This window comes from Malaya genurostris, chromosome 3 (assembly GCF_030247185.1).
Source record: "Malaya genurostris strain Urasoe2022 chromosome 3, Malgen_1.1, whole genome shotgun sequence".
NCBI classification, from domain to species: Eukaryota; Metazoa; Arthropoda; class Insecta; order Diptera; family Culicidae; genus Malaya; species Malaya genurostris.
This window is the reverse complement of record NC_080572.1, coordinates 6,650,044-6,674,150: the sequence shown is the minus strand read 5'-3', so window position 1 is coordinate 6,674,150 and position 24,107 is coordinate 6,650,044. Positions and strand designations below refer to the sequence as shown.

The following is a 24,107-nucleotide window of genomic DNA, read 5'->3' as shown; positions in this document are numbered from 1 at the left end:
TTTTATTGAGATTATTTATTTAGCACATCACAATAGGATCTAATATTCAGTGTATCATCTAATCAAGATTTGGTACATTGTAGTTTAAGTAGATTAATCCAGTTTCTTTGGCCTAAACAAAACATGAAAAAGTATTATGATATTAAACATTTTGTAATCTGTTGAACTACTTACAACTGTAAGAGTAACTCCAAAGATAACTACTCCGGCTGCAAGCACCGCATTGTAGGTACGGTTTTTGCGATTATGTTCCTCAAAGAAATCTCCTTCCGGTACTGGCATTTCATTCATCGTGCACAGATGAAAGTTGCTGGGTGCATGATATCCACGGGTGAGAAACGCCGCTGGAACGGAAAACAATTTTCAAACAGAAGAGATGAAAAATACCCCCGAAGGGTTATGTAACAACGAAACTGCAATTTCTGTTCAGTTGCACCACTTGAAATAACGCAGCAAATTTTTAATACTCACCATTGCGTGCAGCAAGCTTTGAAAAGGGACGAATAGCTTGCATTTTAACTTTGATGAAAAGCCTGAAAATTAGCTTCGAAGATTAATGTGCTAGTGAAATGTATCGAATTTCAACAAGAATGAGATTTTCCTGACAAATTATGTAAACTTTTGACAGGGCTTACTTTATTGACTACAGATCAAACATCAAATGAAAATCGTGTAATCATGCAATGCAGAAATGAATATACCCACTTGATCTACTCGAATAGTTTAGGTACAGGGCTCGAAATATTTCAGTATCACTGTGGGCCTAGAGCTTAATTTGACAAAATAAATCCAACTTTTTTGACTGCAGCGCTGTCTGAACGCCGGGAATGTAACTAAAATCGTGTAGATGCTTTTTCGATTTTCTACACTGAAGAAAAGCACTTAAGAGATTCATAAGCCTTCACGCTGAAAAATCCTGAAATTGAATGGCGTTTTTAAATTGCACTACATCGGTGCAGCTAAGGTTGCACTGAAACTATTCGTTTTTACCAATGCTTCACTTTTTCCAAACCGATATCACCCATCAAAAGTTGGGTGTAGCTTTGTGCAATGGAATCGTATTGTTTATTTATAACCGGTTTTAACCTATCGTGGTCGTTCACCGTTTGGAATCGTTTGTTGTAGTCAATGGTTACTGTTTATGTTTTCGTCATTTTTGTTCGTTTATTCATGCTTCCGCATAGCACTGCACCAGTGTAGTGCAAATTGAAAATGAAAACGACATAAAACAAAAATAAAGACGAGTTAACCATGAAACCAGAGAATAGTTGCTTAAAAAATTACTTTTTTGGGCGGTTAGTGAAACGAACTAAATTGATTTCAAAGAAAAATATTCCATTTCATTCCACTAATTAATAGTGAAATTAATGGAATAATTTTTCTATTTTAAATCGAGTTCCTTCAAATCTATTTTCAGTAGAAGCAACCCTCAATATGGTAGATTCAACCCAGAAATTGTGTTTGTTGTTTCAAACAAAATTACAAAAACTATATAATTTGGTTATATGCTCAGCCAAAATTTGATTTTTATGCGAGTCTTCAAAAATGAACATTTTATCATGAAAATATTTATCAGTATGAACTGGTGCTTAATGAAATATTTCCTATACCTTACATCTGAAAGACATAATTCGTTCATATGATGTACAAGTTGTTTTTCGGCACGTTTAATTTAATTTAAGTTTTAACCCCGTGGCCTTTCGCCAAATTTTTGCATAAGGCGGAAAAGAAAACTTTAAAGTTTCGTTTTCTGTTAAAATTGATTCTCATGTCGTTTTCGCTTGAGAAAACTGAAACTGACCCAGGGTATTTTCATCAAACAAACACTTTTCACGAAACTGTGTTGATTTCGCACTTAGCTAAGGGGATTTGAGCAAACCTGATACAAAATTCAGGTTCGAAACTGACTCGATTTTCAGTTCAACAACGTTGAAACTAGGTTGGAAACTAGCTTCAAACAAACGGTTTGGCAGCAGTTAGTGTGAAAACTGGGTTAGGTTTCGCATCAAGCGAAAACGACATCAGTGAGCATTGTATTTCTCGGAAATCTTTTTCAAAGCGAATATTGATAATTGGATTGTTGGCCATTATCCCAGGAAACGCGAGACGTGAGGTGCATCGATAAAATCAAACGAGTAGGTCTGGATTTCTCAGTGATAACTAAACCGATTTTTTTATGTTTCATTGTCTATTGTTTTTATTCGGATGTTCTTACTTCCGGATCTTAAATTGAAAGGAAATGGGTGTTAAAAATTTCTAAATGCCATATAAATAATCAAGAAAAAAGACTTCAAAAATGGTCTCATTTCCAATTTGTAGGTCAAAAAAATTCATTTCGACTATGTCGGCACACAGTTTACGATTACTTTCTGGAAGCACCGAAAGTAGTAGCCGAAAGTCTTTGGGATAGAACATACATCTATTTACCGTAACGTTCATTAAGAAAGGCAGTATTGCACCACTGAATGGATTTAAAGGCAGTTTTTTATTTCACTAACGTTTTGGAGATACATTTGCCCTTTCTCCATCTTTTCTTAAACTACAAACTCAGGCTGGTGGTAACCCTTTGACTAGCTGAAAAAACTCGAAAATTGAGCCCCTCTAAAAATTGCTTTAATCCGCTAATAATCTTACACAATTTCTTCTAAACTTAATAAATCAGACAAAGCTTAAAGTGATTGGCCCCTTGAACGAAATTAAATTTTTATAATCAATTATAATTAATTGTATCGCACAAATCAATTTTTTACCATATTCATTTCACTGAATAACTTTTGACAGAGGTCAAGAGAATCGTAGCACCTGTTAATGGTTTTGGATAAAAATTTATACAATTTTGTGGTCAGGGTCGCCTTTATATCGTTATTTATAAAAATTCAAAAAGTTTTTCTTGGTTTGAATATTTGGCTTGTTTTTCTGATTCAACATCATTCTTAGGATTGACATTAAAATCTAAATCTAATATGTACAATACACACATCGTGAACCGTTTCAGCTGCTACAGTCATCTATTTTGAGTTTAAGGGGCGCGTCTTCGTAAATATTCGTATCAAAATGAACAGATGCATCTTCCGCCTGCTCTTTGGCTGCCTCGTCCTCTATTTCCAGGTGAGTATTATACCGACGCAACTCAGATTTGATCAATGAAATAATATTTGCATCTATCATGAGAAATGCGGCGAAAACCTGCAAAAATGAACGAATTCATTCGGTATTCTCTATTGAGAAATTATAGAATCAATACCATGTTGCCCACAAAGTCTCCTAGAATCTGCTGCAGTCCGGAGATTAATAACGTGATGACGAGACCGAAAATCTGTGTCGAAATATTTAGTATCCCCGAGACTGGACCATCTGGTTCGGGAAAAGTTAGCTCAGCGGCAAACTCATAACCAATTGGCTGAAAACCTGTCATGAAGAAACTTCAAAACAATGCTTCACAATTAACTTTTTAAAAAATTATTTACTGTGAGGTGCTTACCCTAGGAAGATTGATGCGACTGAAACTAGCTTTTTCGAGCGAGTCTCGAGAGCTAAAGCAAATACAACCATTGTGATAGCCGATAGCCGACACGCCCACACCGCTGTAGCCTTGTACTTGTGCATCGTATCCAAAAGGTACCCAAAAACCATTGACCCCACTAGACCCAACGTGATTAATGCTAAACCAATACGACCCGCATCTGCTTCGCCAGTTGGAAAATAGTTTATCACAATCTGATTCAGCAGCGTCGAAAATGCGTTGAAGATTCCTACATTTATTCCATAGGCGATCACAAGAATCAAGTAGTTGTCGTTCCGCAAAAGTCTTAACACTGCTGGCCAATAGTCCTTTCGTTTCGGTTTCATCGAACGCTGCAATGCCTGCACGTGACTAGGTGCATACTGGGGAGCAGATTTAAAAACAGCAATCACCATACAAGCAATCACGGTGGAAATTCCTGCAACCGACATCAAGAAAATTTTTATTTCCACCCCAATGCGAGAAATGTCTTCATGATTGTTGATCACGATAGGGGTGAAAAAGAACCCTGCGGCTGTTCCAAGTTGAGCTGCAAATACTCCGAAAGCACATACTGATGATGTTTCTTCGGGAGAGAACCACGTGGAAGCAAGTCTAGATGGGATGCTAAGCAAAAACACTTGTGAAACAGCAGAAACAATTTGTCCCAGTAGAACCGTTTGGAACTGAGTTGGATGCGTGGAGAACACTTTGATCCATGCACCGATGGCTGTTCCGACCGATCCTATCACAGCTGTTTGTCGCATGTTTCGAATATCCATAACGTAGGATATCGGAAAAACACACACAACGTAAACCACCATGAAAATCATTGATGTCCAATCGACCCATACCGAACTTATGTCATAATATCTCGTAATTATATTCGCTACAATACTGTACTGTATCCACTGTACATATGATATTGCAATACTGAGCATTGCAAGCACTAGCATCACCCATCTTCGCCTGTAGACTTGTACGTGTACCGAGGAAAAACTGTAGTTCTCTGGAATTGTTAACGTAGACTGAGAGATGCTTCGTGTGATCGATTGATACGATTTCTCCACTGCGGTATGTACAAGAATACCCTCGAACTCATCTTTTTCAAGAAATGCCTCCTGTTTCACATGATGGAATCCGTTGGGTGGCAAAGGTACACATAAATAGCTTTGGTTTTGCGTTGGTAGTATCGAGGTCGATAACGACTTCTTTCGATCCAAATTATTTGCAATTTTCAATGACTGCACGATGTTTTTCTGGTGAAGAATACTTTCGGTTTTCATTCCAAAGCCACGTGGAATTTCAAACAACCAGTGAATCTCGACCGTATTAGGAAACGAGAGCTAAGAGTGAGAAACTACTAAACATCCTTACAAAAGATGATGAAGTACATCAGTGGTAAACGGGACAATCCACAAAAGATGAATATTTATCTGATAAATCTGTTTCCACTGCTTATCTATCAGTTACTGCTGGTGTGGCAGGTAGAGGTCTTGCATTTTATTTCTAGTTCAAGCTAAGACGTATTCATGTTTGCATTGTGTGATAAGAGTGCAATTGATTGCCGTGAAATGGAAGTAAAAGCAAGAAAGAACATATTGCTCACGATAGAGTACTACGAGGTACAGTTGCTACAGCAGGGACATGATGCGAACATTTCATTGTCGTTCCTAAACAAGTAGAAAATATGTATACAAATATGGAGAACCGTTTAGTGATGACTAAGCTTACTATACGAATTTACTCTACTCTAGCGATTGGTACTCCGATGACTATCGGTACTATGATCTATCGTCCAAGGCAAGTCGTGCACAGTTAGAAAATCACCTGAAAAGCATTGAACATATATCTACAAAATTAGTATTTTGTATTCGATCACTTGCGTACATTTCTCCATCACGTATAACTGTTCGACAATGTCTTTATTACCCACTACGATATTCGTAGTTATGACAAAATAAAAATACATCATATACATTTCAGAATCTGTAATCTTTTTTGATTTTCAAACTTTTTGCCTTTAATTATGGGTAGTGTTCGCACTAAATGCATGCGAATCGAAACACTAACAATCAATACATAAAAAGCTAGACTAAAAGTAGTAATTTTTAAAAAAGAAACATTTTTGACTTTGACATGCTTCGAATGATTCCCGAATATATTTTCACGATAATTTCTGTGAATGATATATTTTTTACGATAATTTCTGTGAATGATGTCCAGTTTGATAGAGTCCATCACTGCATTTCTAACAGCGTTGCAATCCAGCAGCATTAGCAAAGAGTGGACTTTATTGTGAATACGACTTATTTTACTATGGGACGCATTTTGAAAATATACCCTGTACAAGAATGGGTAATTTCTTGTTGTATTCAACCCAAAAACATTATTTGTACTCCATGCTATCGGAAATATGATGAACAATTCACGATAAAATTTTCAGTAGTTTGAAATAATCACGAATAACTCAAAATTATAGCTCTCTAAAATGTTTTGTATCAACGAGTATTAAAGAGAAAATCTCATTTGGCTTTCTCGTGCTCGGGCGATATTGCATTCTCGCAGTTGACTTTTAATATCAGTAAATTATTTCAATAGTTGCACTATTTATGTACCATTTAATTCCACTATTTCACTGTCACGTTATTATACTTTCACAAAGTCACTATACTTTAACGAAGCATAACAAACGTTACAATACAGATACGCGTATTTCGGAATGTTATTTACATCCTTCTTCAGTGTATCGGTTTTATAAGTTTGTTAAACTCATAAAACCGATACACTGAAGAAAGATGTAAATAACATTCCGAAATACGCGTATCTGTATTGTAACGTTTGTTATGCTTCATTAAAGTATGACTTTGTGAAAGTGTAATAACGTGACAGTGTAATAGTGGAATTAAATGGTACATAAATAGTGCAACTATTGAATATATTCCGCTAACAGCTCCAGGTAAAAAAAGTAGTGAGTAAATAATTATTAAAGGACTTTTTGATATTTTCTTCAATTGAAATTATTGCAATTCCTACCGTGTGTACTTCTGCAGGTAATCACTTTACTTCCTTTTGCTTTGTCTTATTCATTTGTGTGTTAAAATAAGTGTGTCATGAATTCGTCGTACTTTAGTACTGCACTGTTACAATTATGGAACTAAACTAATGAAATCTTGTCCAATGTACATAATGTATCAACTTATGAGAACGATTTTAGGTATTCAGAAGTGTGAAAATGTGTTAATATTTTTGCATTAATGTCAGTTATGTCTTTGATATTACCCACCCACTTTTTTGACATCGCGAAGAACATGGAGTTCGCAAGCAACTAAGAAACAACTGTGTATGGTATGTCGTACAAAGAAAAGGTAAACACAAGAAATTAAGATCAATTAAACGTTCAATAATGAAACAGGCGAGTGCATATACAAGCAAGTTTTGTCATTCTGCAATAGACAGCTTACCGCTTGGCAAGCAATCTTCAGTTGTTTTCTAAGGAGGCTGTCGTAGTCCATGAAACACAATTTTTGGAAACATTGTTTTCAAAAGAGTGTGATTTTCTTGTCTGATCCAAATTGTTAAACTATTTTTAATCAAAATCGATCAAACAGTTCGAAAATAATGTAGCACAATCATGAGGAAGAATATAATAACTTTGTATGCATACGTATGACACTTAATATTGTCGCAATTATCATAGAATATAAAGATTATTGAGAAAACTTATGCACATCAATACAGAGACACTTCAAATTGACATGTTATTACATTGATCTATGTCATAAAATTACACACTTTAGTCATATGTTCAAAGTAGTAGATGTCCACTCTTAAGATTCAAATGTTATGACACACACACGTGCCATATGACGACACAATTCATATTCATGCGCTGAACTTTTAAAGCATAAATGCAGCGTATTTTTTAGTGCCCATAGAAACATAAAATGTATTTAGAAAAACACTTTGAAAAAATGACAATAATTATATTAAAATATAATTAGTCAAGTAATGATTTTATTTCGAAATTGGAAAGAAGAAAAGAACTATTCAATAGTCGATAGGAAATATAAATATAAAATATTTTAAATTATTACACTGAGCTAAATTTTCTTTTTCACATTATATGATATTCTAATGATTTTGCACTATTAGCATTTCCAATCATAGTTACAAGATGTGTTCAACATCATGTCAAATATATGAGATAATCTTATGAAACATAAAACTCTTCTTTACGTTATTTTTACAGGATTTCCATATAACGAATAAAATTTCCAGTCTGAGTCAAATTTATTGGCGCGTCTTATAACCATTACTAGATATCCGCACAACATACATTGGAACAATTTATGAAGCGCATATTATATTCACTTCGAATTTATTTATATAGGTTCATATATACCATATGACTAGTTTTATAAAATTTATATATATATATATATATATATATATATATATATATATATATATATATATATATATATATATATATATATATATATATATATATATATATATATATATATATATATATAACTTTCAATATAGGTCATACTAGAGTGCCTATAACTAGAGTGACGACATCTCATCCGTAATTTTGGCAACAATTCCAAACATTCCATTAGCTTTACATTGAATTGACAGGTCGTTTGCTCGTTTGGAACTGGGAGCTGTCATTCCAAACGAACAGCTGTCGCCACTCTGATTATAGTCACTCTAGGTCATACGAATAGCAGATAATTGCCAACTACTACTTTTCTTTGAGGATTCAAGCTATACTAGTATTCCATTCGGTAAGGGAGCACCTCATGATATTTGCGAAAGAGAAGTGAGATCCCGAGACTGAAAATAAAACAATGAATCTTACTAGACAGATAGAGTAATGAAATGTACCGGATATATATTTCATGGTCCTTTAACGCATATCCTTGAACGAAGTTGGATGAGCTGTCTTGTCAGCGATTTAAAATTACATTGAGATGCGAAACTTCCTGAAAAAAATGGTTCACGACTTTCATCGGATTTCCATATAAATTATATGGGATATTTTTTTAACTTTCATTATGATAACGTCCATTTAGATTTGACGTACACATTAAATAAAGATTATAAGTTTCCATATAATTTCTATGAATTATATTCTGCATATGATTCATATGACAAATCTAATGAATATAAATAAGATTTTCATTTCAGTGTAGGTTTTGTGTAAAATATTCCAGTCATATATCTTGGTTGTTTTTTAAATGACAATATAAACAACGTGACGCGATGATAAAGATTTTCATGGATTTAACAGTACTGATCGAAAGTCGAAGGTTTCGGGTATCATTTGATACAAAGAGTTGAGTGGCAAACGTAGAAACCACTTAGTGAACAAAATGAAACTTTCACTTGCTTATGCCACAGAAAACAGACATCCAAAGTTTTTTTTTTTGTTTCGATTATAGAGATTTTAACCTTAAGGTCATTCGCCTCTTCGGGCCAGAAAAACTTTCTGACCCTATGTGCGGGGTCGGGAATCGAACCCAGGCGGGCTGCGTAAAAGGCATCGACTTACCCATCACACTATACCCGTCCCCTACATCCAAAGTTTGTATGAGCTTGAATGTTTATGCTCTGTGCTTATAAGCTATTCGAAAAATCTACCGAGATATAAGATATTGGTCCATTTTTAAAACATTTGACCGCTATTTCCTGAAATTGAAAACGAGCATCAGAATATTGGAAGCACTAATTGGCACAATGACGCTGCAATGAAATGTAGAGGCGCTGTTTGTTTAGAGATGATACTTTCAGTAAAACCTGTCAAATTGGTAGGAAAACTTTTAATTACTCCACTCCACAAGTCTAGTTTTTATGTATGTTAGCAATTGGCAATTGATTTAGCTCAACAATAAACGGATTTCAATAGGAGATTCTGCAAATTTATCTTTGCAGTAAATCGTGAATCAAAAACTTGAGTAATCAATTTATCGCAACCTAAAAACTAAGTGTGATTATTCTTTCATCGACTTTTTTATTCTTTGCTGTGTCACTAACTAAGGCTAGGGCCAGTGATGACCCACCTTGCCCGTGTATTGTTAGATTATTTTTTATATTTTGTATTTTAGTTTCGATTGTGGTTTTATTCACATGTATTGTTCACTCTTGTTCTTATAGGTTATATTTCGATTGTGGTTTTAATTTCGATTATTTTGTGTATTTTCGTTTGTAATGTCTTTTACAGTGACTCACGATGATAGTTTCGCGGCGTTTCACTCCAAAAAAACTGATTCACTTCAGAACGCGAAAAATCGAGAGAAATACACAAAATTTCATCGCACTAGTGCGAAGCAACATGTTCCCACGTTGAGAGCTCCACCGGGAGTCGTTCCATCGACTTACACTGATAAAAAAATTGCACGATCGATTCATATGTGTACAGCACTTCAATTTATTGTGTTTTTTCATTTAAATACATAACCAAAGTGATTTGTTTTAAGATTTCATGACCAAATACACTAAGATGCAAGATTAGATTATTTTTCATTTAGCTTTGATGTGTTTCTCCTTTGGATGTGATGTGTTTTACTATTGAGTTAAACTTCATATGTTAAACACTTCTTTTTTTAGTAAAAATGACTACAGCACAAATGTATGTGCAAAACATTTGATTCGGTCGGTGTGTTTCAATTGAAATCTATGTGGAAAACAATGTGACATTCATTTGAAATTTATATAGAATCTAGAGGTAACGATATATCTTATCGTTTTGATGTGCAATTCAGATAAATGTAGCATGATTTCCACTAAATATTAATAGTTTTTATACGTACATTATAGTGTACATTTTAATGAATTTCATGTGTTCTACAAGAAGTGATAGTTCAAATGCTTTGCACATGATGCTAGTTATTTTCAGTGTTAAATTTCATTCATTTATTGAAAGTAAAAACCCAAAACATTTATCTGGCAACTCCTGGTCGTGTAGTCGATAGAAACATTACACAAACACTCTCAGAATGTGCACGGAGTGCATTCAGCATTCTGTGACAGAAATACCCGCTAACAGCAGTGGAAAGTGATTGAACTCGGCTGTCTCTTCACTGAACGCAACGGTTGTGTGCGTATGATGACGCGCGTACAACACGTTGGTTATTCCGTTTGTTTTTGCTTTCCACACTGCCACTGGAGACGTCGTTCATCAATCGTTTGCGTTTCTATCAGTCACGCAAGGAGTGTTGAGTTGTACAGTATTTGTGTTTTGGTGTCGTTTTCTGTTTCCCTACAGTTCAACCTTTTCGTCTTTGTTATCTATTTTTGCTGATTTTGCTGGTTTTAGCTGTCATACTTACTATGACGAAGATAAGTTAAATGTAAGCTTGCTAGTTTTTGAAGGACATTGCTCAGTAATGATTAAAATAAGGTAAACTCAGTGACAACCTGAGTTGCAAAAGGCGAAGCAAAACGAGTAGGAAGTAACTAGCAGGTAAGTAAACTTGTTTCTTATTTGTAAACTAAATTGTAATCGAACACGGCGAATGAGCTCTAGAAATTTTTTGGAGTGGTGACCGAATTCGATTTCGGCAAAATAAGAGTGTAGACTGATATGAGTTAATATAATCCAAGACCTAGGATTTACTAGATCATATTCTTGACTGATAAACGCTATCAGAAAAACTAATCAGCCATAACAAAGTGACCAAAATAATGAAACTGATTCTAGAGATTGGTTGTGTTCAAATTCTGGAAGAATAAAAAGATAACCACACTCGGAAATTATCCTGAGCTCAATCATTCAAAGGTAAAAAAAGTTGGACTAGTGCAATCAATGATTTGGTAATTCTAACTAGCTGATTAGTCGTGGTTTGTCGCAAGGTAGTGGAAATTCTTGGTTCGTGGTTTTTCCTGCTTCGATATGTGAATTATTTTGTTTAGTATTGCGAATTCAATCGTGAGTCGATCAACTTAATCGAATGAGGAATAAATGATTCACATGGACTCGTTATCTGAACTAATTGTAAGTGTTACATTTGTTTTAAAACTGAAGGTCTGTGTTAGTCTACATTTAATGACAATGTCAACAGACACAAGAAATGAAACCAAAATAGCGCAGTGGTAGTCGGTTTTAATAAAGAAGCTACCATACCGGTCCTATATTTAAACCAACACAAAACGTGAACAGATTGCTTTAGATTTATAAGATTTTTGTCGCATACGTATCGCGTGTTTCTATTCTGGTGATACTAACCTGCTGCAACAAGTGTGTGTTTGGTTACAGAGAAATGTTTAAACCGAAATATGATCCACGGAATGGCCTTATCTTAAAAAAATATAAACCTTGATCCGTTTGTTTGCTTCTATAACTTCTTTACAACTCTAATAACGATTTCAGTTTTTTCTTTTTAATTGAGGTTGTTCAATATAATAAATATTTAGATTTTAAATATAATTAGAATATTTAATGATATAGGTATTATTCAATACTTGAAATTCATAATTCATACGTTATTTTTCCTCGTAGATAAATCACAATGGACTTCCTGAAGCGCTGTTTGATTAAACGTCCAACACCCGAAGATTTGGCTGATGGGTTGGAAACTGCTCCAGAATATACAGCTCGATGGAACTCCATCAGGATAATTTATTATACGATGTTTTTAATGTCACTTGGATTTAGTATTATTTTGACTGGTGTTTGGCCTTATTTAGATAAGGTATGTGTTGAACTTGATTTCACAAACGGAGACTTACGTTTCTCAAGCAGATTACTTTTTTCAGTTAGATCCCAATGCAGGAAAGGAGTTCATGGGGTGGATCGTCAGTGCCAATCCAGTGGGTCAAATGATTTTCAGTCCCCTAGTCGGCATGTGGAGCAATAAACTTGGCTCAATACGGCTACCACTACTGTGTTCGCTAGCATTATTCTCGATAGCCAGTGGAATGTATTCTACGCTTGAATTGTTCACCTCGCACCATAAGTATTGGATGTTGTACTCACGTTTTTTGATCGGAGTAAGTTCGTCTAGTATAGCTGTTTGCCGATCGTATTTATCAGCGGCTACTAAACTGAAAGAACGCACGGGTGCTGTGTCGATGGTTTCATTAGCACAGACATTAGGGTTCATCGTCGGACCGGCACTGCAGGGAGTGGTAACTCCGCTTGGAGATCGCGGTTACCCATTGTTGAGATATACTTTACATCTCAACATGTATACAGCAACTGGCTGGATCAACGTTGTTATGGGAATAATGAACTTTTGTCTATTTCTTCCGTTCATATTCAAAGAAAAACGCATCGCTGCAAGGGAAGCAATGATTAAGCGAGGTATGGAAACTGAAAAGGAGACATGGAAAGCCATCAAACCTGATTACGTTTCGGCCTGGTCGTTGATATTTGCCTTCTTCATACTAGTGTTCAATTTCGTATTCTTAGAAACGTAAGCATGAAAAAAAAACGACGAGCTTAAATAGTAACGTTTAAAATAATTTTAGGTTAGCAACCCCACTCACGATGGATATGTTTGCGTGGACAAAAGCAGAAGCTTTGTACTACATGGCTTGGGTTATGGCCGTGGGAGCAATTGTTGCCAGTGCAACCTTCGTTCTGATAGGTCCACTTTGTAAAAAGTTCCCAGAGCCCAGTGTTTTGCTTTGGGGAGGCTTCTTTTTGATGGTACTCGGACGTGCAGTATATATACCGATGGGGGATACTCCTCCGAAGTTGGCAGTTCTAACGAACGAAACTGTGGCTCTTGAAATACAAGCTGAATCCAGTGTTTACGGATCTAATTTTTCGGAAGTTTTTTCGAATCTTTCTCGCGTTGCATTAAGTGACGATTCTGACAGGGCTGAAGAATTGGACGCAGTTGAATTGTTGGGCTGCCCTCCTGCTCAGGAATGGTGCAAGACAACAAAAGGAATGACAATTACCCAGTTTCTAGTGGGGTATGCCTTCACAGCGATTGGCTACCCAATCGGAGTTACACTGATAACTACTATCTTCTCAAAGATTCTCGGACCGCGGCCGCAGGGAACATGGATGGGATTGATGACAGGATCCGGCTGTTTGTCGCGGGCTATGGGGCCAGTGTTTCTGTCCACAATTTATACTAAATTAGGATTGTATTGGACGTTTGGTTCTACTGCACTGATGATGGCAGGTACCATGTTATGGATATGGTTTGTACGGTGAGTGAGATGATGATGGTGATTTCTTCCTGGTTTCTAATAAATTTCTATTTCACAGAGAGAGATTAACCCCTATGAACTATGAAAATCCTATGTCAGGGCAGGAGTTGCTTACGTTAAACAGAAATAAAGACGCTGAAAAATCAGGTCTTACCGAAAAAGAAAAGCTAAACAGTAATGGATCCCACGGACAAGATTCATAACAAACTGTCGACAATCACAGTTGAGTCTGATATTTAAGGTCTAGGTGTGAAAGATATTCTAAGTGTTTGAGGCATTTCATATGCGAGTAGATTTATATTATGATATGCTCAAAATGAATACAAGTTTACAAGTTCAATGACACTGACTAGAAAACAGGTAACATAAGGAAATGTGATACTTATACACGCAGTTCAGAGCGAGTAAATCATTTTACAATTTATTGCGTAAATTTACCTTCCTGTTCATATATGAATGAGAATGTTTTCTGTTCAAAATTAACAGATATACAGAATTGAGCATATAGATAGGTAGATGCAATTTCTTCATCATTTTAGAAACGTTTTGTATATTGACTTGATATGGTGGATAATAAAATATACTTGAACGTGAGAGTAACACTGATGTTCAATGATCGCTAAATGATGCTGAACAGACCAGCGAAAATGCTTATTAATTTACAAGTCTAAAAAGTCAGTACTGAGTTCCATCAGAGAGCAGTCATTTTTTAAGTTTGGTTCACCGCATTACTAGGATGGTTACCAATATTAGTTAAAATATGTCGTATTTTATGATTTCATAGAGTAAAAACTGTGAAAATTAAAGTTTTTTTTAACTTCAATCCTTTTTTCCATAACCCAACAGTTTGTTTCATGTCATCATTCGTTGATTCGTATTAGATCTATCAGTATTTATTTCTATTTTTGTTGTTGATTTTAAAGTTATAGAAAGACAACAATTAGTTAAAATTAAATTCAATAACTCAAAGTGATTAGCGCTTCTCACACGTATGAACAAATAAAGAAGTATTTCTACATAATTGATCATTAATTTGTGACTAAATTGTTTGGCTTGGACCAGCATTGTTCTGAAATTGAATAGACCCGTGCTCTTATTATTGTATGGATGTGAGAATAATTGTATTCATGACATTCTCGAAACTATCATTAATCTGGCAATTCTAGACGTGAAGAGGCGTTCCTGACAAACGATGATAAATCATGTCAGAATTATTTTAAACATTTAGATGACAGAAAACTCTTCTGTTTTTTTACCTGTAAGAACAGTTTTCGTCGTGCACAGAATCTTCCGCAATTGCTTTTAAATGTAACGTTCTGAGGAGTTTTCAATTATTTTCTGCAAAAACACATTTAACAATAAGCATTCTTAGTCATTCAGAAGTACCACCACTTATTTAGGGGTACCAAAACAGCTGCATTATTAGTTATTGCCATGAAGCATCGTTAGTTGATAAACTTTGTAAACAATACGACTGTTTGTCGTTGTCAATAATCAAGCATAACAATATTTCGGATTTCTTCGTGTCCAAAAGGAATGACAACGTACTGAGTTGTCTGGTGATGACATCTTGATACACAATGAAAATACGGATATCCGAATAGTTCCCATTTGAACCAAGGTACTGTTCATATGGATAAATTTCAATTTGTTCTATGAGATGAACACGACGTGCCTAAGAATGAGTTGAAGACGATAAACAATGCAGCAGCGTCGACCGAATTTCAAAACAATCCGATTACGAAAGCCCACGAATTGCAAGTCATTATCTGAGCCCATTGCAGTCAGTAGCTTCGGTACCGAGTGCGATAAATACGTAATAATTTAGTAAGTCAACTTGATTTGAAACGATGGAGTGGAGTACTCTTATCGCTGACCTTTGTTTTGGCAATGATTGGCTAGTAATTCTGTCGAATGAATGTTTTCATTCATTCACAAGTTTGTTGTGCGGGGCTAGAAAGCAGAGTTTGCAGTGCTCTAAGTGTCGGTTCGGTAGATGCATATTTATTCAGTTATCATTATGGGTATAGTTAAAAACTGGTGCTCACCTAAGATGCCGGAAAGTGATCGTTTGCTAGGATTAGAATCGACGAGCGAATACCGGCAAAGATGGATCTCGATACGAGTCATATATTTCACAGGCTTTTTAGTATATCTAGCTTTTGGAGTGGTTTCCACTATGTTGTGGCCTTATTTGAAAACGGTGAGTAAAACAATAATATTAATGAACACATCATTCAACGATCGATCATCAATATTTTCAGTTGGACCCTGAAGCAGGGAAAATTTTCCTGACCTATGTGTTTGCTACTCCGGCAGTTGTTCAACTTGTTTGCAGTCCGGTTTTTGGATGGTGGAACAATCATCTTCCGTCTATCAGATTACCTATGCTGTTCCTCATAGTGACATTTATCATTGGTCATATTGTTTATGCCATACTTCAGGATTTACCAATGCATAGGAAGTATATGCTTCTCTTCTCTCGGGCATTAGTAGGACTCTCTTCCGTTTGCTGCACCATTTACCGAGCATACATTTCCTCAGCAACCACTGTAGCAGAGAGAACTAAAACAACGTCTTATTTGTCCTTAGCACAAACCGTTGGTTTGCTAACTGGATCAATACTGCAGCCCATATTCTCCTTGTTAGGAGAGGAAGGATTTCGAGTATCAGACTTGTTTCGCTTGAACATGTACACTGTAGTGGGATGGTTTTGCACTATACTGGGGTGCATTAATCTCATTCTGATGTTGCCTTGTGTATTCCAAGATTGTAATATAGCAGTCAAGGAAGCGATGAAAAACAGAACCGGTATAGTAACTAAGGATCTGTGGAATTCTGTGGAACAGAAAAATTTACCAATAGGACTTATGTGTGTGGCTTTCTCTTTGCTTATGCTGGTTTATGGAGGATTTCAAACGTAAGTATTGATTCCAGTAAATAATGAATTAAAGTGTTATCTTTTCGGCCTTGTGAGTGTTTATCGTGAATAACACGTATCTAAATATACCTCGATTGATAGCGTCCCTTGAATTACTGCAACACGTTGTGATTAGAAGCACGTGAACATGTTTTCTAATAAGTGCAAGAACCCTTAACGTTTTCTTCCAAACGTGGTCGATGGTGCTGTCAAAATTCGAACATTTTGAAACGTTAGTTGATCGTGTTTATATGAAAGACAGAATGCAAAAATCGTGTAAACACAATTTAGTTTGGAAACCTCTTTTTAGTATTTTTCTTTGAGGAAACTGAACTCCAAATGATAACAGTCAGTTTCCACGAAACAAAAGTTTCTGGATCTACTATCGCTGCGGACGAAGCATTGTTTGCTATTTTGATACAAAGGATCTGATGTTTTGCACCCTGATCGCAATTTCAGTTCTAGAGTTGATAATCTCTGTACTCTGTTATTTTGGTAAACAAGTACCCATTTATTGGTAATTGAAATACCGTTGGCAGGTCCGACTTCGTTTCGGGAGGCGCCCTCAGATAAAAAAAGTGTTACTGAAGATTACTTATGTATCTGATTATAGATGTGCTTTTTACCGGTGTTTTTAACAGACACTTTAAACTTTTCCAACGCCCGAGAGAAGGTTATTATATTACATTTCTTTACGTTTACGTCATATTTAAATGAGTAGTGCATAGAGTAGCACAGCCGATTCGTGTAGAACGGAAAACATCTTCTAAATTTATAGGTCATATTAGTATATGGTCATACAAATACAAAGTTGTGGTCTGAAATTCCAAAACAAAACTCACATAAATTTCTCAGCGATAAATTAACGTTTGAGCACAGATAATAGTACGCGGAAGCTAAATCAGGTGAGCGAGGGTGATGCCCAAGTAATTGACACCTAAACCGTTGATTTTAATTATGGTAGCGATGCTCATGTGCTTCATGTAAGGCTATTTCACAGCGATTTCATTAATGCACACTAATATTGTTTTTTTCTGATTTGAGGTATTCCTTCAACAGTATACTACGCCGATCCCAGAAAACCGACATTATTATCTTTTCGTTCCATAGAGATGCCCTTCGAGGCACTCACGCCGCTTCGAAACACATCTTTCTCACCTGCAGAATCTCGTGCACTTTCTCTTTCCGGTCGCCAAGTACAATTTTATGTATTATTTCTCTTGTCATTTATTTTACCCCGGTTTCATCCTCGATTTTATGTGGTTTTGACTCTGTTCTGCTGGAGTTTTGACCATCACGTAACACCCCTATCTCACAGTGTAATCTACAAGGATCAGTAACCCGATAATATCTCTCAAACTTTTTTGTTTGTTTCTGTTTCTGATTTCGGTAGGACGCATGTATGTGCTTCGTAACGCCTATGACTTACAAAAAACGCATGTAACGCTTCGTAACGCCTATAACTTACAAAAAAGTAATGATCCGTAACGCCTATAATCTACAAAAAAATAAAGTATGTAACACTTCATAACGCCGATAACTCACGAAAAAGTAACCCATTTAACGCTACGTAAAACCTAAACTTACAAAAAAGTAACCCATGTAACGCTTCGTAACGCCTAAAACTTACAAAAAAGTAACGCATGTAACGTAATGCTCCGCTTATAACTTACAAAAAATAACGCATGTAACGCTTTGTAACACATATATATTACAACAAAAAGTAATACATGCAACGCTTCGTAACGCCGATAACTCACGAAAAAGTAACGCATGTAACGCTTCGTAGCGCCTATAACTTATTAAAAAGTAATACATGTAACGCTTCGTAACGCCTATGACTCACAAAAAGTAACGCGTATAACTCTTCGTTACGCCTATAACTCACGAAAAAGTAATGCATGTAACTCTTCGTAACGCCTATACGTTACAAATAAGTAACGCATGTAACGCTTCGTAACGCCTATAACTTTCCTAACGTCTTTAACTCATAAAAGAGCAACATATATATTACTTCGTAACACCTATAATTTCCTTAATAGTAACGCATCGTAACTCGTTTACCGTAAGAATCTAACCCTTATAACGGTTTTCAACAATCATAATTTCCACAAAATAATTCATATGATTTGTAACCCTCAACTTAAGAAAATTATCGTATGCAACGCTTTCTAGATTCTTTAACTTAACGTAACGCTTCCCATCTCACGATAATATCGAGTGAAACGCTTCGCCAAATGGAACATTTTTCCATATTGGGGACGGGTATAGCGTGATGGGTAAGTCGATGCCTTTCACGCAACCCGCCTGGGTTCGATTCCTAATCCATAGGGTCAGAAAGTTTTTCTAGCCCGGAGAGGCGAATAACCTTAAGGTTAAAACTTCTATAAACACAAAAAATTCATAGTACCTTTACTCAGGCGTTGACTCAAATAGGCATAAAAAAATTCGTGAAGAATATAGCTTCAAAAACAAAAACGAACTAGGCGAAGGTTATATCAAGGTTAAAATCGGGTATAAATGAACGCTCTTTAAAAAAACTAAACTACTATTTTATGTATTGTTGTTATTGTCATTTATTTTACCCCGGTTTCATCCTCCATTTCATGTGGTTTTGAATCTGTTCTACTTCTGCATGCTTTATCGGCAGTGGAGTTTTGACATCTATCTCACGGTGTAATCTATAGGATCAAAAGCCCCATATTTCTCAAATTTTTTTCGTTTCTGTTTCTGATTTTGGGAGGGTCCAGGTCCTCCCCTTCTGGGTACGTGACTGATCGTTGATTACCGTATCTACCATCTTCGCAGCTCCTCAATTAATCTCAAATTGCAATAATATTAGGGTAAAGTGTTATAATATGCCCCCCTTAAGAAATCATTGAGATATTTCCAAGTGTATTGATATATTTTCTTCGAGAATGTAAGTATTTCATTGCAATACGGATGAGGAACATAATTTTTAATGACCCCAATAGAAAAGATGAGAATTGATTGATATAAACACATTTTCCAAAACGGCCACATTATTAGTTTTTTTCGCTCGCCTCAGACATAATGCCCCAGCAGCCGTAAAATATGTCTCACAACAAATCGGTGGCATGACACACGACAAAAGACATTTTATCCCACAACAATGATGCATTATGCTTCTTGAAATGTCCATAAAGTTACTGTTTTGAGATAATCAGTATGTCAAAGAAATGGCGGATAAAACATCTATTTAGTCGAAGCAAAACCTTACATCGAAAAGCTGCCAAATGAAATTTTTAGTTTTTTCATACTTTCCTGCAAACGACAACCACCAAACTTGCATAGCAGAAAGATCCTACGAAAAGATAGTGTTAGTGATAAAACTTTGGTTCAGAATAGTCTTCAATGCTTAAGAAAGGAAAGGGGGCATTTTGGCTAGCAGGGGCGCTTTATAAGACTTTCCCCTAGATAAATCTGTTGTCTCTGTTCAATTGTTGTACAGAAGTAGGTGAAAATAGATTTATTCGCTTCAACCCATTTTGAAATTTAGGGCCGAATTAAGATATTGGAAATAATTACATCGCAAGCCTATGATTATAGGCGGTATAATAATGCGATAAGTCAACTAATGAGAAGACTACGTCATTCGACTCAGCTCGACGAGATCATGAGTGTGTACGTTTGTATTCGTGTGCATATTTATATGTTTTGCGGGCTTGTTTGAAAGCTAATATCAGGCATTGGCAAACATTTCCGCTTCTTAACATATAATCGTCCTATACTAATGTATCTGCTTAATCAATTCAACTGCCTTGGGTTCGTTCGGAGGCTATGGTATCATTCAAATGATTCATTGTGCCACTTCTCGTTCCCGTGATATAATCATATACAGTCTGTTACATAAGAGCGTTGTCACTGTTGTGAGAAAATGATAAGACTCAACACGAAAATACTTTTGAATATTGTTTTATTAGATCAAAAGCTTACATGAAAATACATTAATAGCAAGTCTAATCCCCTTTAGCGTTAATAATGGCTTGACACCATCGAGGCATATTTTGAGCGAGATTTTGCGCGTATTCTTCTGAAAACGACCTCTAAATTTTGTGAATTCGGCGAACAAGCTGCTTCAAATTGTGTAGTCGGTTCTTCACAAGCTTCATCTTATTTGAGCTCATAAACTGTTACGACTTTTGCATGTATTTAGCCGCGGCAGCTTTCGGGTGCGAGCATAAAAAAACTGCTTCGAAGTAGGGATGTCCGATACCGAGGCGATAGTTTGAGGTATCGATATTTTTTTCAAGAATCGGATATTTTTGGTATCGATATCACATCAAAGTGATACTGCTAGTGTCGATACTTTTAGTCTCGATACTTAAAGTATCGCAACAGATAGAAGTCAATTACCATTACAACGAAGCATGTTTTTTATTTCAATTATAGAGGATTTAACCTTAAGGTCATTCGCCTTTTCGAGCCAGAGAAACTTTCGAATCTAGGTGGGCTGCGTGAAAGGCTTCACGCTATACCCATCCCCCATGGAACATTTTTATTTCTTCGGCTTCGACGAAGCGCCAAGCTCGCGCATGGATTGGTATGCTGTGGACTAGCCGTCGTTGAAATTCGTTCTCGACAATCTCGCTTCGTTCCAAGAGAGTGCAATGAGAGAAAACCGTCACTCTTCCTGTGCGCCTAATAGCGATGGAATAATAGCAATAAAAATTGGCTTTTAGTGTTGTATTCGTGTATCGACATAAAAGTTATGACAAGAAAATTGTTATGTATGTATGTATATGTATGTATGTGTGAAGCCACCATCAGTTCAAGGCATTACCAGTGGATGCAGGTAGACTTTCAGTAGATCCGAATTTGATTATCAGATAACTTTCATATTACTGCTGTTAAGAAGGCCAAAATGGGCTTTGAGGACCCGGCGCCTTCCAGCAATAACATCCGGCCATATAATGAAAGAATTCGCTGTACCAGCTTAAACCTGCCTGATGGTTTGTTTGTTAGAAGGGTGCGTCTTACTCATTTCAGACCTTCTGGGGAAAACACACAGCTTTCCCCTGTGAATCGGGTTGACATTTCACTCCTTCATCCAGTCATTCACTTGTAAGATACCCTGATGCACTCCCATCCCTCTTCCCTTACAATGTACTTGAGTATAGTATTATATAATGTAACATAATACACTTTAATATAATTTCCGGCAGTATAATACAATAAAACACAACATAGTATAAAACGGTGCAAAATCGTATGGTACAGTGTATTATAGTCTACTATAATATTTTATGATGAATATAATAGTATCATAATGTTATGTGACATAATATAGTAAAATATACCATAATATATTATAATATAGTTTGGTCACTATACGACACTGAATATAATAAAATATTATTATGCATAAAATATAAAAATGTAATACATCACAATGCAATATAATACACTTATAATTGTGTATTAAAAAATACCTTACAATACTATATAAAACAATACCAAACATTGTCCCATAATGTAGTATAATATAGTACAATGTAATATAATATAATACCACAAAATATGACGTAATATAATATGATACAATTTAATAATATATGTGTAAAGTGAAATGTGTAGTATGGAAATGGAAATGTAGCTGATAATGATAAAGATTATAATAATGGTAACAATAGTAATAATAATAATAATAATCATAAAAATAATACTAATAGAAACAATAGAAATACAAATATTAATATTATTAATAATAATAATAGTAATAAAAATAATAATAATAACAATAACAAAATAAAGTATAATATATTTTAATTTAATATAATATAATACAATGTCATACAATATAATATATTATAAATCAATATATAAAATAACAGCTAATGTAGAGTGTCAGTTATGCTCTTCTATCTTCGCAATACTGCAGGAAGTAGAATATTTCTCTTCTAATAACAATAATAATATCCACATCTATAAAAATAATATATGTTATTATTATTGATGACAAATTAATAATAATAACAATAAATATAATAATGAAAATAATAATAAAAAACAACATAATATAGTACAATGAATTATATAATAAATAATAGAATGAATAAAATGATATGTTGCGATATGCTATGATATTATATTACTTCAATTTATATGTCATTTCTCATCCTCTCATTCTGCCATCAACGCATTCCATCGACCAATTGTCACCACAGATACACGTGTAGGCATGAAACAGGAACCAGTGAGGACCAAGCTCACCTTGTGACGACCTTGATATTTAGTTAAAATTTAAAAATGATAACTTATAAGGAAAACAAATTTAGAGAGAGGTACGTAGTACTACTCATAATAAACCCTATAATATAATATAATATAATATAATATAATATAATATAATATAATATAATATAATATAATATAATATAATATAATACAACATAATGCAATACAATATAACATAATATAATAGAATACAATATAATATAATAAAATATAATATAATATAATATAATATAATATAATACAATATAATATGATATAATGCAATGCAGTATAATACCATACAACATAGTATATAATAACATAAAATAGTGTAAGACGATAATATGTGAAATAATATGCTATGAAACAATATAACAGTTAATGTCGCAGTGTAAGTTACGCTATTCTAATAATAATAATAATAATAATAATAAGAATAATAATTATAATAATAATAATAATAATATTAATAATAATAATAATAATAATAATAATAATAATAATAATAATAATAATAATACATGATGTAATAAACAACAGAATTATATGTTGTAATATACTATGATAAACACTGCACTTTAGAATGGGCATCAACCTACAAGCCATTTTGCACCCTCTCATTCTGCTACTAACGCTGAAGGCGATAGCACCCAGTCGACGCCGTTCTATTGACCAAATGTCATCATAGACGCTCGGGGAGGCATGAGATAGGGACTTGTGAGGACTTAGTTATCTCACCATTTGACGACCAGTTATGACAAGAAAATTGTTGAGCAAATAAGTGAAATGTGAAATCAACACAAAGTGGCGAGCGGAAATTCTTTGACGTGGACCAAAAGTCGCGAAAGTGCAATCTATGTGACAAGGAATATGCGTATATGAGAGGACACAACAAATTCACGGTAACACCTTTCTGTACATCATAAAATAATACCACAGTTTACAATATTATTTCATTTCGAAATGGTTGCTGCGCAAGTATCAATTGAGATGTTGATACCTTGTATCGATACTCAAACATTCGGTATTCCGATACCCTAAGTATAGATACTGTGCCTTCCGAGTACCATCCCTACTTCGAAGCACGGAGCGTACACTCAAAATAATAATCATGTTATAGTTATGTGAATATTTTCCACCCTATTTTTCACGTAGGTTTTATCGGACTGATATTTAGAAACTGTTTAATGCATAGTCCAGTAAGAGATACGTGTTTCATAGGTAAAATATAATGTACTGTATCACATTTACCTATCAGTTCATATCAAAATT

At 35.0% G+C, this 24,107-nt stretch overlaps 4 protein-coding genes across 6 annotated transcripts in view; 2 read left to right on the top strand and 2 right to left on the bottom strand.

Annotated features, from left to right (window-relative positions):
* LOC131438588 (uncharacterized) lies at positions 1–655 on the bottom strand. The gene is made up of 3 exons (XM_058608695.1): positions 472–655; positions 175–344; positions 1–112 (listed from the first exon to the last, which is right to left on the bottom strand). Exons 1-3 carry the CDS (start codon positions 512–514, stop codon positions 59–61), a joined length of 267 nt encoding a protein of 88 aa, XP_058464678.1. The 5' UTR covers positions 515–655; the 3' UTR covers positions 1–58.
* Positions 656–2,482: 1,827 nt separating this feature from the next.
* LOC131438911 (heme transporter FLVCR2-like) lies at positions 2,483–4,963 on the bottom strand. The gene is made up of 3 exons (XM_058609305.1): positions 3,482–4,963; positions 3,245–3,422; positions 2,483–3,186 (listed from the first exon to the last, which is right to left on the bottom strand). Exons 1-3 carry the CDS (start codon positions 4,786–4,788, stop codon positions 2,992–2,994), a joined length of 1,680 nt encoding a protein of 559 aa, XP_058465288.1. The 5' UTR covers positions 4,789–4,963; the 3' UTR covers positions 2,483–2,991.
* Positions 4,964–10,622: 5,659 nt separating this feature from the next.
* Positions 10,623–14,278, top strand: LOC131437203 (major facilitator superfamily domain-containing protein 8). Of its 3 annotated transcripts, XM_058606383.1 has the most exons (6): positions 10,623–10,637; positions 10,830–10,976; positions 12,012–12,204; positions 12,269–12,927; positions 12,983–13,678; positions 13,737–14,278. In XM_058606383.1, exons 3-6 carry the CDS (start codon positions 12,022–12,024, stop codon positions 13,879–13,881), a joined length of 1,683 nt encoding a protein of 560 aa, XP_058462366.1. In that variant the 5' UTR covers positions 10,623–10,637; positions 10,830–10,976; positions 12,012–12,021; the 3' UTR covers positions 13,882–14,278. The 3 variants fall into 3 exon arrangements, with proteins under 3 accessions (XP_058462366.1, XP_058462367.1, XP_058462368.1); XM_058606384.1 differs by lacking the exons at positions 10,623–10,637; positions 10,830–10,976 and having other exon boundaries at positions 12,065–12,204; positions 12,273–12,927; XM_058606385.1 differs by lacking the exons at positions 10,623–10,637; positions 10,830–10,976 and having other exon boundaries at positions 12,079–12,204; positions 12,255–12,927.
* Positions 14,279–15,634: 1,356 nt separating this feature from the next.
* The window catches only part of LOC131435263 (major facilitator superfamily domain-containing protein 8-like), a 51,556-nt gene continuing 43,083 nt past the window's right edge, over positions 15,635–24,107 (top strand). Inside the window, exons 1-2 of the mRNA XM_058602951.1 lie at positions 15,635–15,881; positions 15,943–16,598. Coding sequence (XP_058458934.1) covers positions 15,675–15,881; positions 15,943–16,598 — 863 coding nt within the window. The 5' untranslated portion in view covers positions 15,635–15,674. The remainder of the gene's footprint in view (positions 15,882–15,942; positions 16,599–24,107) is intronic.